The 12855-nt window shown below is 38.8% G+C and overlaps 1 protein-coding gene across 1 annotated transcript in view; it reads right to left on the bottom strand.

The window, feature by feature from the left end:
* LOC104530383 (polypeptide N-acetylgalactosaminyltransferase-like 6) overlaps window positions 1–11474 on the bottom strand; it is a gene marked incomplete at its 5' end in the record, with an annotated part of 31295 nt that extends 19821 nt beyond the window's left edge. The window contains 2 exons of the mRNA XM_010174947.1: window positions 1587–1694; window positions 11357–11474. Coding sequence (XP_010173249.1) covers window positions 1587–1694; window positions 11357–11474 — 226 coding nt within the window. The remainder of the gene's footprint in view (window positions 1–1586; window positions 1695–11356) is intronic.
* Between the last annotated feature and the right edge of the window lie 1381 nt (window positions 11475–12855).

Below are 12855 nucleotides of genomic sequence, written 5' to 3'. Positions count from 1 at the left end.
CCCAACTCTCTCAGCCTGTCCTCACAGGAGAGGTGCTCTAGCCCTTGGATCATAAGCTCCACCCTATCAGCCCACTAGATCTTTTCCCACAGGATACCAGGCATTCAGTCTGTGCGCGGGTAGAGATTTAATTTTTATAACTGGGGATGGTTTTTTTTTGTAATATTTCACAAGTGATCTATTGAAATCAAGCTGGAATAAATAGTATAGGGAGGCTGCTGGCTGTGGCTACCTGATGGCTCCAAGTACTCACAGTTCTTCCATGAAAGCTAGTTGAGTACCAAACTGTATGAGATGCTAATAGTCCAAACAGAAAGGCTTGTCTTTCGCTCCCACAAAAAATGCTCAAGACAGCATATTCTCTAATGACATACTTTGTACTGTAATAGAGGAAAACAGACTGAGGTCTGGATTTCTTATTTCAAGCTGTGTGCGATTTTTGCAGGGGATACCATAAACAAAGCAATTTATTTCAGCCAGTGCAAAAATCTGGAAGGGGAAACTCTGAGACTACACAGAGCTATACTGGGGGAAGATTTTCATCTCAGAATTCAGTCAATACACTTCTTGTCACCACCACTGACACCACCACTAATCCCATTACTGTATCATATGTCTCACTGTCTGCACGGATGCTCTTTTAAGGCAAATCTTTCTCTCTGTCTAGCCAGCTGTCAGGCAGGCAGCACAGACGGCCTCTTTCCTCTGCTGCAGTTACTACAGCAAGCCTTGTCCTGTGGTGCTGAAACCAAGAATATCTCCTCCTTGAAGCAAGAAATTTATTCTTTTCTTTATACTACATTTTCATTATTAAGAAAAAATATGATTCATAAAATATTAGCCTATGGCAATATGCAGACGTTAATATTAATACCATTTTATAAAAAAAAAAAAATCTTCTAAACCAGAGCATATCAAAATCAAGCATGAATAAATACTAGTATCTACCTGGAAGCTACATCTGTGCCCTTTGTCTCCCATCTTGTGACATCCTGTGAACATCTCCAGAAAGTTATAGAACATTTTCTCTTGAGCAAAAAGCCCCTCATGGATATGGATGTGTTCAGTAGTCTTTGAGAAATGTCTAGAGGTCTTGTAATTTCTCACTCGCATGTCTCCAAGCTGGCTGTATTCCAGCACCAGGCTTTACACAATAATTAGACAGTCACTCAAATCATTGTTACTCTGTTTATTTGCCTCAGAAAATATTCCTTTCACAAGATTCTGCCTGTTCTGCTGACTGATAAGAAAATGTGCATTCAAATTGGTCCTGCTTGCAAAAACTATGACTGACAACACTGTGCAATTCGAGAACCATAAGCCTTAGGTTATTCCTAGGTTCTTTTGAATCAGCATGAAATGCACTTCTGTGCCGAGACGTCCAAACCCTGTATTTTTAAGATTTCAATTTTTCTTGGCAATCTTATCTCTGGAAGGCAGCATAACTGCAGCAATTGCACATCCCATTTCAGAAAAATAAAGAAACATTCATTTTCCATTGTAATGGTTTACTGGAAACTAGTTCACAGGGAATGAAGAGACTGATGATAAATGGCATTGAAAAACAGCGAGACTCGATTACTCACCCGTGCTAGGCTTGTTCCAGAAGGAACTTTATATGGGACGTACTTCCTGTAGATATGCCCAACTCTAGAGCATGGAACATCGAACATGCCACCACCGCACATCCACACCTGGAAAAGAGAAAGAATGCAGATGAAAGAATGATTGCTGGAAACAAATGAGGCAAAGAAGGCATTTTATGTAATGGGTGTGTGACAATGACCCCTGCCACAGTCATAGTGGTGGCCTTCTCTGCCTGCTGAATAGCTGCAATTAGGTAACATGGCAGACTCTCCTACTTGGAATCTCACCAGGCAAAAGTAAAGTATGTTCAAAATAAAATCATAAAACATATTTAGAATATCTATCAATGGTCTTCCTGCAACACAACCAAGATATTTTTGTGTCTGTTGTTTAAAATATACAGGACCAAAATTTCAAAAGAAGGCTATGTGAGTAAAGCAAGCCAGCAATCAGTAATTTTTTTTTTCCAAAACACCTGTCTTCTATTTCATTTTGAATAGCGAATACAGAGCTCAAATACTAAGATCTTCTTCATTTTGTAAACAAAAAGGAACAAAAATAAATTTCCATCTGATCAAATTTATGTAGACAGAGAAGGAAGATCGTGCCGCTATATTTCATCATTAATACTTTAATACTGAAACAGATGGAACCATCTGGAGTACACAGGTTTGATGCTTCAGGTCTGAGTAACCTCAGTCAACCCTGATGGGAAACGCAAGTAGTTCATGGCTCTAAAACTCAAGCTGTATCCTGATGGTCTGCAAGTAAGGAATTCTTCACCTAGCATGACCAGGTTTTACCGAGTGTAAATGAGAGCAAGGTTATGTGCTGTGTCTGAGGAACTATGACAAGCATGCCAGACATACCTATGGGCATAATTTCCTATGTTCTGGCAATGCAGAGCCACCAAACTCCCCATATAGCTATTAAGACAACTTACATAGCATACTGACAACATTCATAACTTTCTGATTTCAAAAACAGCAATTTGACTTTGCGAATCAGGGAAATGGAAAACACAACAACAAAACCACCCCCCCCCCCCCCCCCAAATTCCCAGGCGGAACAGGCTGCAAGTATCCAACCACACAGCAAGAGTTTAAAATTAATTTAGAGTGAAAACATTGGTATTATAAAAATTATTTCCTAGTCCTGGCAAAACAATTCCTTGTTCCCCACAAATATTAAAACAGAATGGCTGCTATTCCACATGAGGGACACGCATTACATATGTGAAGGAATTTTATCTGTATTTCATGCCCTCTGGAGCAAAATGGCATGAGATAAGTTTGTGACTGAGCCTGAAGCAGAGCAGAACATAGACAACTGAAAGTTTCACCAACAATTTCCATAGAGAAAGGGATTAATTCAAAAGTTGATACGCTCTGAATCAAAACAACAGTAACTAGACTGTTAAAAAAAAGTATTGGAAAATAGGATGTGATCACAAATACTTGACATTCTGCATGAAGCCTGCAGAGAACAATGTGTTTCTCTACACTTTTTTTTACCATACATTTCTTATTCTGTCTCTTATTCCATCTCACCAGCTGGCTGTAGCTACTGGCTTTTTGAAATCACAGGAAAACAAAATTATTTATTCCATTCATTTAAAACAATAGTGAAAATAGGCAAGAGTTTGGCCTCTTTTGCTGTGCTTGCCTCTTTGTGTTACAGTGGGTATATCTGCTTGGTCCTGACAGTGTAACTGTGAGCTTGGGACTAAATTTTAGCAATCCAAGCAAGCAGACGCTAAACACTGCAATATGGGGTAACTTGGTGCTTGAATGTGACTTAAAGCACTTGCTGAAAGTAGCACACTGGAATTCAGCCCCTGAGACTGACTGTGCTATTCATACTGTGAATGGAGAAAACAGGGGGTTTAGAGTGAAGGCTTGAGATGCAAAGTGATTTAGGAAGCTGCCTCTGATGGGTTATTTGTGTACTAGCCCTTACAGCCCCTCAGCTGTTAGTTACAGCATCCAGCTGACACCTAGTAATGAAATTCCAAGGATCTACACCACATTACAGGATAAATCTACGTACACTGGTGTAAATGGTTAAGGAAGGTTTGAAAGCATTTGAGGTGGGGCAAGATGACATGCTTGGCTTTGTCCTGAAATTCCAGGGACACCTGGGCACAGCTGCAGTTGGGTACAGCTGAGAACTACTTAGGAAGCTGCTACTTACCACTTCCCAACACAGTCAATTAACTCTTTACTAAGGCACAGGAGCTCTGGGTAGGTGCTTCTGGTGCACAGTAGCTTCTCAGAAGAGGAGACAAATTCTGCAGGTTAGTAGCACAGGGTAATAAAGACAGCTGTCCAGGACATCACTCTGCCCAAATATGTATACTGACAGAATCAAGAGTATTTCAGTACCTATTTCTGTGGTGAGAACATCCCATCTGGCCTTCTAGTGAGCACAGTCCTTCACAGGGAGGAAATCTACTGGTGGTTGGAAATGGAGACCCAAATGAGTCCTTCTCCTCCATGCCAAAATAGCTCACTGCAGCCCAGAGCAGTCTTGCTATGCCATGTAGGCATTATCATTATTTTATTTTCAAAACCATTTTGTAAAATTTGCTTCTTAAAGAAAGCCTTGAAATCCTCACGTTTAATCCCATTTCACATAATTCACCGAAAAACATGTTCATAAACATATTGAAAATAATAAAAATGATAATGTTAAAATAATATGGGTAGTGCCACCACTTAAAAAAAAAAGTTATTCACCTTTCTGCTAATAGTTTAATTGCATGTTATGTCATTTGTACCTTTTTTTGGGAAATCTCCTCTCTGTCCTCGTCTGTCTTCAAACAACCCAGTGCACCAATGAAAAGTGCAGACCTGTATTTACTATTTGTTCTTGTTTTTTTTTTTTTTGTTTTTTTTTTGTTTTTTTTTGTAAATTCAGGTGTTATTTCAAAGACTAGACAAGATATTACAGTGTAATCAAGGTTTCTTAGCCTTTGAAGAGTGGACAGCATAGCAGTTTGACTCAGATGAAGGTCAGCCACTGAACAAATTTAAAAGACAAGAAAGCAGAAATATATATGTAGGCCAGTATTACTTTAACTCAGACAATGAGAGCTGAAGTAGACATATATTGCATTTCCTCTAAAGCAGTAGGATATCAGTTAAAAAAAAAAAGAAAAAAGAAAGGCAGAAAAGGAATTAGAAAAAAACCTGTCAGATACACTGAGGCAATAACAAGTGGGAGGAAATAACACTTTGTGCTGGCTTATATTTGATAGATATAAAACTTGAAAATGCTGTGCTGCACCTGAGGTATGCTGTGCAGGGTAATTGAAATGAATCTTGGGCTGCCTTGAAGGATATTTAGCAGCTGTTCCTGTTTATGTTTCAGCTTCAGAATGATTTTAAAGGCATTTTTAATATTTCCCTGGGAAGATCAATTCTGGCAACTTTGTCTTTAAAATGCATTTTTATGTCACCTGTGCTAAATGCAAGAAATTGGAGAATGACTTCTGTGTTAAATATTACAGACCTCCATTGTACCATGAAAGGGATTCAGGTGGTGTGGGACATTTGGCAAAATGATATCACAACACTGATGCCTCTCTGTTTATCTAAGAAGCAAGTAATAAAACTCTCAAGATCACTAATGTCTCTTTCTTACGAAAGCAATGAATCTGGTCTGTGGCTGAGGTATAAAAACCAAACGACGAAATCAAAACAATGCGATTTCAACTTGGAAAGATCAAAAGACGAGTAGTTTATATGTCAACTATACACTATATCACAATTTATCTTTATATAGCTCCTTCCAACAGCACGTTGCAAAACACTTTATAGAAATTGTTGAAAGCAAAAGGCAAGCATTAACATAAACTTTAAAAGAGATTAAGCTATGGTTATGTGGCTTTGTTCCTGAATGGGGCTGAGATGTCACAGATGCATTTTTTGTCTCTGTTCTACAGCTCTTTCAGGATTTTGGGTGAATCACCCTCTTTTCACATCACTTCTTTGTCTTTAAAACTGAGTTCTGCTTGCTCTTACGATTCCCCCCCCCCACCTTATCTAGTTTGTGAGTCAACCAGCCTGGGGACTATCTGGAAAATGTAAATACTGTGCACGCGAGAATGAGGCTCCAATCCATATGCTACACTGTAATCGTAATTACTGCAGTAAGACACTCATGATTTTTGAGCAGTGGAGGATGTGTTGCTGTGGAACAGGAACATAAATATACAGCAAATTATGTAAAAGATTGAGAAGGGACTGAATGGATTTTGGATCAGGCTTCAAAACTGATTGAGAAATATACTTCTGCTGAGAGTCAGTAACATATCAGCCAACAGCGAGAGACACTGAAATGGATGGAGAACCCAAACAAACACTAAACTGGCAGAAAAGAAATATAAAGCATGCCATGCAAAGTTTCAGCTTGGTGCTCTAAGCATTGTGCAATAAGTATAGACTACAAACAGAAGAAATGTATTACCACAATGGGGCTGAAAAAGTTGTAGATGGGATTTTTCAGTTACTCTTCCTGAAATATAAGCCAAAAGACCAGATTTAACAGTTGTAGAAAGGAGAAGGAAGAATACTTTCCTGTGAACTTTTCTATGTAGTGAGAATGTTCAGATAAATGCAAGAAAAAAAGTGAAAAATAGGATCACTGACTAAAAATCTGCAGTCAATGGGTTCACAAAGAGCAAAACCATTCACTTGTGGTGCGGTGGGATTTCCTGCCAGGGATATTAAAACTGTACTGTGTAAACTGGAAAATGCTGGCTATGGATATTTCAACAATACTCACCGGCACCTCTAAAATGCTGAGAAAAGTGGCATTATTCCATGTTTGTCAGTTCTTCATAGAGATTACAACTGCATTGACAAGCGGTAATGCCTCCCCACTCCCTACCTCCTGCCAAGATTGCCAGCAGTGGAGGGAATTAATGATGATGATGATAAAGAAAGGGGCTAATGAACATGGAGGTGTGTGTTGGAAAACAGTGATGAAGAGAATTTGGAAGATGTGTCAGCGTGGATAAGGATAAAACAACTTTAGATATATGTGACTAGCTTCAAAGAGGCTAGGGTATCACCATCAGCATTTTTGTTAAGGTATGACTTAGGAAGTTCAAGGAATGTCCAGTGTAAAGGATCTTCAGCAAACACAGGAAATTAATATCTTTCACTGCTCTATATTTTGCACATAAACTGTGCCTTACTAACAGATTTAAATTTAGGATTTCCTAAATAGTGGCTTTCCTGGTTATTGATAGGAGACACTATGAATCAGGTCAGTTCCAGTGCTTTGCCAGCTTTCACAAGTCTAGCACACGCTGAACAGTATCATCAGCAAGATATCATACATCTTTTAATTAAAAAATTGATCCCCAGGTTATGCTGCCAAAAAATTAAAATGCTGCACATTATTTCTTATGTAAAATTTAATCTAAGGAACTATTTAATGAAGAGGTCATGGGTTGTGGCTGCTTCACCATCCGTTCAATGTACACGCTTGTGCTCTGATTTGGAAACAGCAGTTAATCACCATAGTACCCAGCACTACACTAGCTGCTGTCCTCTGCAGCAATGTTGGCAAGCAAGAAAGGAACAAAAGAGAAATATGTTGTTTTTTGCAGTCAAGGAAATAAAGGTCAAGCAAACTTCTAAGCAGCAGCTTTTTTAAAAAAAAAAAAATCCCCCTGTCTCTCTGTGTTCCTGACAACTCAGCACCTGGAATAGTCATGCCTGAAGTTTGAGGAAGTTTCCTTTGCTGCTATGGCACAATTCCAAACGTCACAGAAACATTATAAAGCGTACTGTATTTTGGAAAAAAGTATTGAATTATGATGTAATAAATTTAGATTCACCGCAGAGTCACTCTCTGTAGTGTCTTTCTTTCTCCATCGAACACTCTTCCCCCTCAAACACACACAAACATATATTTTTGCTCACACCACCCACCTTCTGTTCCTGTGTAGTGAGATAATGCAACCTCCTCCCACAGAAAAAGACTTTTGTCTAGGACTCTGCTCTGCGCTGAAGCCTGGTGTCTCTCACCCCAGGTCACATGTAGTGAAAGAGCTGGTGAGAAACATCAAAATTGACACTCTCCCTCCAAGCTTCCCAGCCTGAGTACCTTTCCTAAATCTGGTTTGACCTCTTCTTGTCAGGAACTGCTGGACTCCCCAGGCAACCACTTGTCCTGCTAATCTAATTTTTAATCAGTCCTTGAACTCTGCCTTAGCATCTTGAACTCATAAAGCAATATGGCTTTGCTATTATTAGTGATTCCTGTGAGCTTGCATGACGGCCCTTGATCCAGCACCAGACTTTTAATTCATTGTGTGTCTGGGGTTTTGCAAAGCGCAGTTGAAGATTACAGTGAGCAGAGCAGAGTAGCTGGTATTAAGTTCATGATGAAGAAGCTAATAAATCCTTAAGTCAGAGGACTTTAAACTATTTTATTGAGTCTTGACTAGCACAGATCTAGCTATCATACTTTTCTGAAAGCTCCAATTTATCTGACTCCCTAAGTCCACACTTTGCACTCATGGCTTCCCCCCTGATTTGTAGCAAACACTCCTGCAACGTGAGCTGTGAGGATGGCTGTGGATGTCTCTGGAACAGTAATGCAGAGGCTTTTTAGTCCAGAAGATGCTTTTTCTTAATAGGATATTGATTATCAAGTGATCTTTCCCCTTGGCATGCAAATATTTCTGTGGGGTGAAGTTTCATTCCAACATACAGGAAATTCTTCAAATAAAATTAGGCCAGAAAATATCAAACATATAGTTTCTTAAACGTGATTCTAACGTTTGCCATCAGTGAATTTGGACATATAATCATGACATTTGACACACGCATTTATCAAAAATCTTCCCTAATGCACCTGTAAGTTTACCTTTGCATCAAAACATTATCAGTGCTAATTAGAGACACATGCTGCAGCTTGTCTGTTCTATAGTACCTGGATCTACCGTTAAAATATTAAGCAGAAGGGTTACAGTAGTCTGTCGATCCATGGAGTTTCAAATGCATCACTGAGTAGAGGACCAGAAATACTGCGAACGCTCCTCACTCGAGTTCACAGAGCAGGACAACCGGTTCAAAACCAACCAGACACTACTTCATTTCAGGGAGCACATGACAGCTCTCACTCTGGAATGCACCCCCTCATAATTACAGTACTGTATTTGAATTAGCCACAAGAATCCCCTCTCTGACACTGGGAAGGTCGTGTCATCAGCACGGTCTCTGTTTATAGCAGCTAGATTGCTCACTGATTTACCATTATATAGCAGCTTTTGTACAAATGAATCTCGAAGTTAAAAACAAGATGATATATGAAGAACAAGAAAGGAACACCTTGTCTGTCACTGAGGTTAAAGATCAGCCTGAAACTGTCCTTTAGACGCAAACTTCCCACAATTACAAGATACTTCATACCAGCTGCTTTTTACAACTTTTTAATGGAAACCAGGCATGTTTTTACAAAATATTAAGAATTAATGGAGTCAAAGAAGAAGTGAGTGAGAATAGGTACATGTCTGGTGGTTAGACACGTTCTTGAGGCAGGATACTCCAGATAATTATTTGCCAAGCAATATATGCTTAATGTGAGACATGGCATCAACACAGGGCACCCATCCTACAACACTTCCACAGGCCATAGATAGGGACACTGTAAGACAAGGGAAGATGTAGTTTCAGACCCAATTAAGCAGTTGAGGAAACTGAACCAGGCTGGTTGTCTGTCTTTTTTATTGACTTAATGAGTAACAGAGAGATAGCAAGCCCACCGTCTTCCCAAGTTTTGTGAATAAAGCCGGTAAATTAAACTGTCTGGCTAACTTGTCCTCATTTAAGTAAGTTTTAAGATGACTGAATCTATGGCTACAGTAGAAGCTGCTGAAGCAGAAATTTTTCCCAATCTGATATTGGTGATTCTGATATAATAAAAACCAGTCCTTTCTGTTTCTCCCTCCTGCCTCTGTGATTTTTCTCCCATTTTTTGTCATTCCAACAAAACAGCAATCTTCTCTTTAAAACTTACATCTGTTAAATTCTTCCAACAGAATGTTGTTCCTATTTGGCAATCACTTCCAAGAAGTATTTTTTTCTTCTTTTAACATTAATAAGAAAGGATAAGGACCCTAAGGTAAGCATATACTAATGAGATGAATCAGGAGATATGACTGAAATGAGACCCAGTGTCACACAGCTGCCTCAAAAAAAAAAAAATTCTGTCACTTGAGCAAAACACTCTGGGACAATCTAGTATGTATCTCTATTTCCAGTGCTGTTACCATGGTTTCTTTACAAAGACTGGAGAGCATTGTATCTTTGCAATGATGAATAAAAGGAAAATTTGAAATAGGATAATAAAATCTTGGGTGACCTGTCAGAGACGATTGTGACAGCTACTAGTGACTACTTACATTTACCTCTGAAACAACCTAAATGGACAGAAGGTAAATCAATATATTCTAAATATACTGTCTAGCTATTGGGTTTCCCTTGCCTTCCTGTTTTATTTTGCTGGGGTATAAAAATGATTTGGAGAAACATGAGAGTAGCACAGTTAATACAAACCATTTTACTGTTCTCGATAACTCCTGTAAAGACAGCCTGGCGGTCTAGTGTTGGGTCACGCTGTGTTCAGCAGAATGGCCTCAGCTCTGTTGTTTTAATAGCTGTTGAAACTCAGATGCACCAAGATGTATGATATTAGTCAAGGCTGACATACTAGATTTATTTACTGAGCTTTACACTGTCAGAGTTTGGAAGTAGGTTGGAAAGATCCTGAAGCTAAATACGAATTCTAATTTCAATTTCAAGCTTTATCCATATATGCTTGACTCAATTTATCTATGTCATGAAATTCCATCAAGTCATTGAAAATCTTTGTAGAATTCTTATGTGTTTGGGTATATTGGAACATAATAAAATTAATTTTCAAAATTAGACATGCTAGTCCTCATCAAACTAATGCAAATACCTATTTTACATGTGAAAAGTAACAAGCCTTTCAATTCAACTTGTAAAAGCCAAGTAACTCATTTGAATACTCATGTTGACATAGAGGATATAAGGATATACCATGGCTGGTTGTATATAACCTGAGCACTTGAAAACTCTGCATATATTTCATCATTACAATTATTCAAATACAACTTAAAAATAGTCTGATTTTGAAAATTTGGCCAGTAGATAACAGCTCATAGCAGTTGAGCTGATGTAGTGATTAACTGCTACTGAAAGGGGCCCTTCTTCCCATGACGTCCTCTTTCCATTTCCGTTCATTTCCCTGAGCTGACTCCAGGGGACCCTGTCTCCAGAAATGATCAAACTTGTTGTACTGGGCAGAAAATTATGCAATTTTCTTTTTTTCTGAACTTCTCTCTTGACTTATTGAGCTGAACTCACACTTCAGCAAGAAGTAAAGGCAGTGTCTGAGAGAAGGTAAGTGGAGATTTGACAAAAGGAACAAGGTAGAACTTAATTCTTTGATGGTAGTAGGCTAAGATTTGGCACTATATTCGTGTGATTTTTGTATGGCTTCTGGAGCATATGTTTATGGCATAGTTCTCTGTGAAATTAGTATCAATCCCTAAAGGGAAAAAATAGTATTGTACTAAATTAATTTCAGTTAAGAGACAAAAGTCAGTATGAATGAAAGCATCATGATCACAAAGTATAAGAGGAATGAAAATCCAGAAGTGTTAAGACCGACTCCTGTACCAAACAAGTAGGGAAGTATCATATAAGGTGACCTGATGACTTACCTTAAAGGAGATTTCATACTGCTCTCCTCCCCATATTTCTAATCCTGGATCATAGCCTCCCAGCTCCCAAAACCATTTTCGGTTAACGGCAAATAGACCTCCAGCCATTACAGGAGACCTGCAGGATGAATAAAACAAACTGTGAATGACAGCAACCATCATGTACGCTTAAAAACCTGAGAAGATTGGCAACATAGATGGACAAGCAATAACAAAGATGTTTGGACTATGTGTGTGTGTGCCTGTCTGTGTGTTTGTGTGAATGTAGGTGGTCTGGCTTCCACAAATGCAAAGCTATGGCATGTGTAGACAAAGTGTACTGTAAACAAACAACTTTTACCTTTATTCACCCCAAAATGGATGCTAGATGAGAAATAGGCAATGTCATAGACTTATAGATAGATATAGAGCACGGTAGATAGTCATTCACAAACACCTTTTTAGAAAAACCAAAAAATTCTGTTCCTTACTAAATAAACCCATATAACAGAAAAAGAAAGGGACCCTGGGAGCCTGCCAAAGTATTTAATGTAGTCTCAGTGCTTCATGTGAAGTAACTCACATTTGAAAGTTAGCAAAACTTTTCAATTCATTTCAGTCTCATAGGCGCTGGCTAGAGAAAGACAGAAAGGTGACAGTGGATGGCTACAGGGCAGCTGTTGTGAGTTAAACATCTGCTTTTCTACAGCAGCATTTAAAACTCCTAAACTTGGTCTCACAGTGGTAATTTAAATGAGAGGCAAATAATTTGCTATGTTTCCCATGCTTCCATTTATTCCATGAATAAACATGTAGAATTTACTTGAATTAACTCAACCTTTTCCACAGACAATGTAGAAAACAAATGAGATATTTAAAGCTAGTGTTAGAGAACATTCATGAAAAGTGCATTTTAAAATTGTAAGCAGGAATTTTGTAATGGAAACTAAGTGGGGGTTTTTTCACTACCAAGAAGACCATGTTTCTAATGCAGTAAATACACTGATGGCTCTCAGGATTCAAGTGTTGCTTACTGATTCCTTGAAGTTGTGGTGGAAGGGGGATAAAGGATCTACATGGAACAGTGAGGAGACAACAGGCTGAACTGTCCAAGTCCAACTGTTCACGTCAATCAATGCAGGTAAACACTTGCATAATTAGTTTTAGAGCAAGAGGCTAGAAGGAACACATTCCTGTTGATAGCTAGTCAGCAAGAGAAAAGACACATAACTCTCCCCATGTAAGGCAGACCTGGATGGCTTCCAGGCAGTGCTTCCTTATTGGAAAATAAGAAATGAAACTGGATCCTATGCCGTATGCTTTCTAACACTGCAGCCCCTCAGGGAAAATTATCCCACCTGGGGGCAATTTTATTCGGAATTACTATTGCTAGGTAGTTTGGGGCTATGGAAGCTGATGGTACCATCTCTGAAGAACCAACTGACAAATAAAAACTTCACTCTTTGACACTGATTTAGGATTTGTCACTGAAGTTAGGCCAGTCAGCCTAACCTCCATCC

Source organism: Antrostomus carolinensis, unplaced genomic scaffold (genome assembly GCF_000700745.2).
Source record: "Antrostomus carolinensis isolate BGI_N321 unplaced genomic scaffold, ASM70074v2 scaffold20169, whole genome shotgun sequence".
NCBI classification, from domain to species: domain Eukaryota; kingdom Metazoa; phylum Chordata; class Aves; order Caprimulgiformes; family Caprimulgidae; genus Antrostomus; species Antrostomus carolinensis.
The sequence above is the reverse complement of the archived record's forward strand: the minus strand, read 5'-3'. Positions and strand labels throughout refer to the sequence as shown.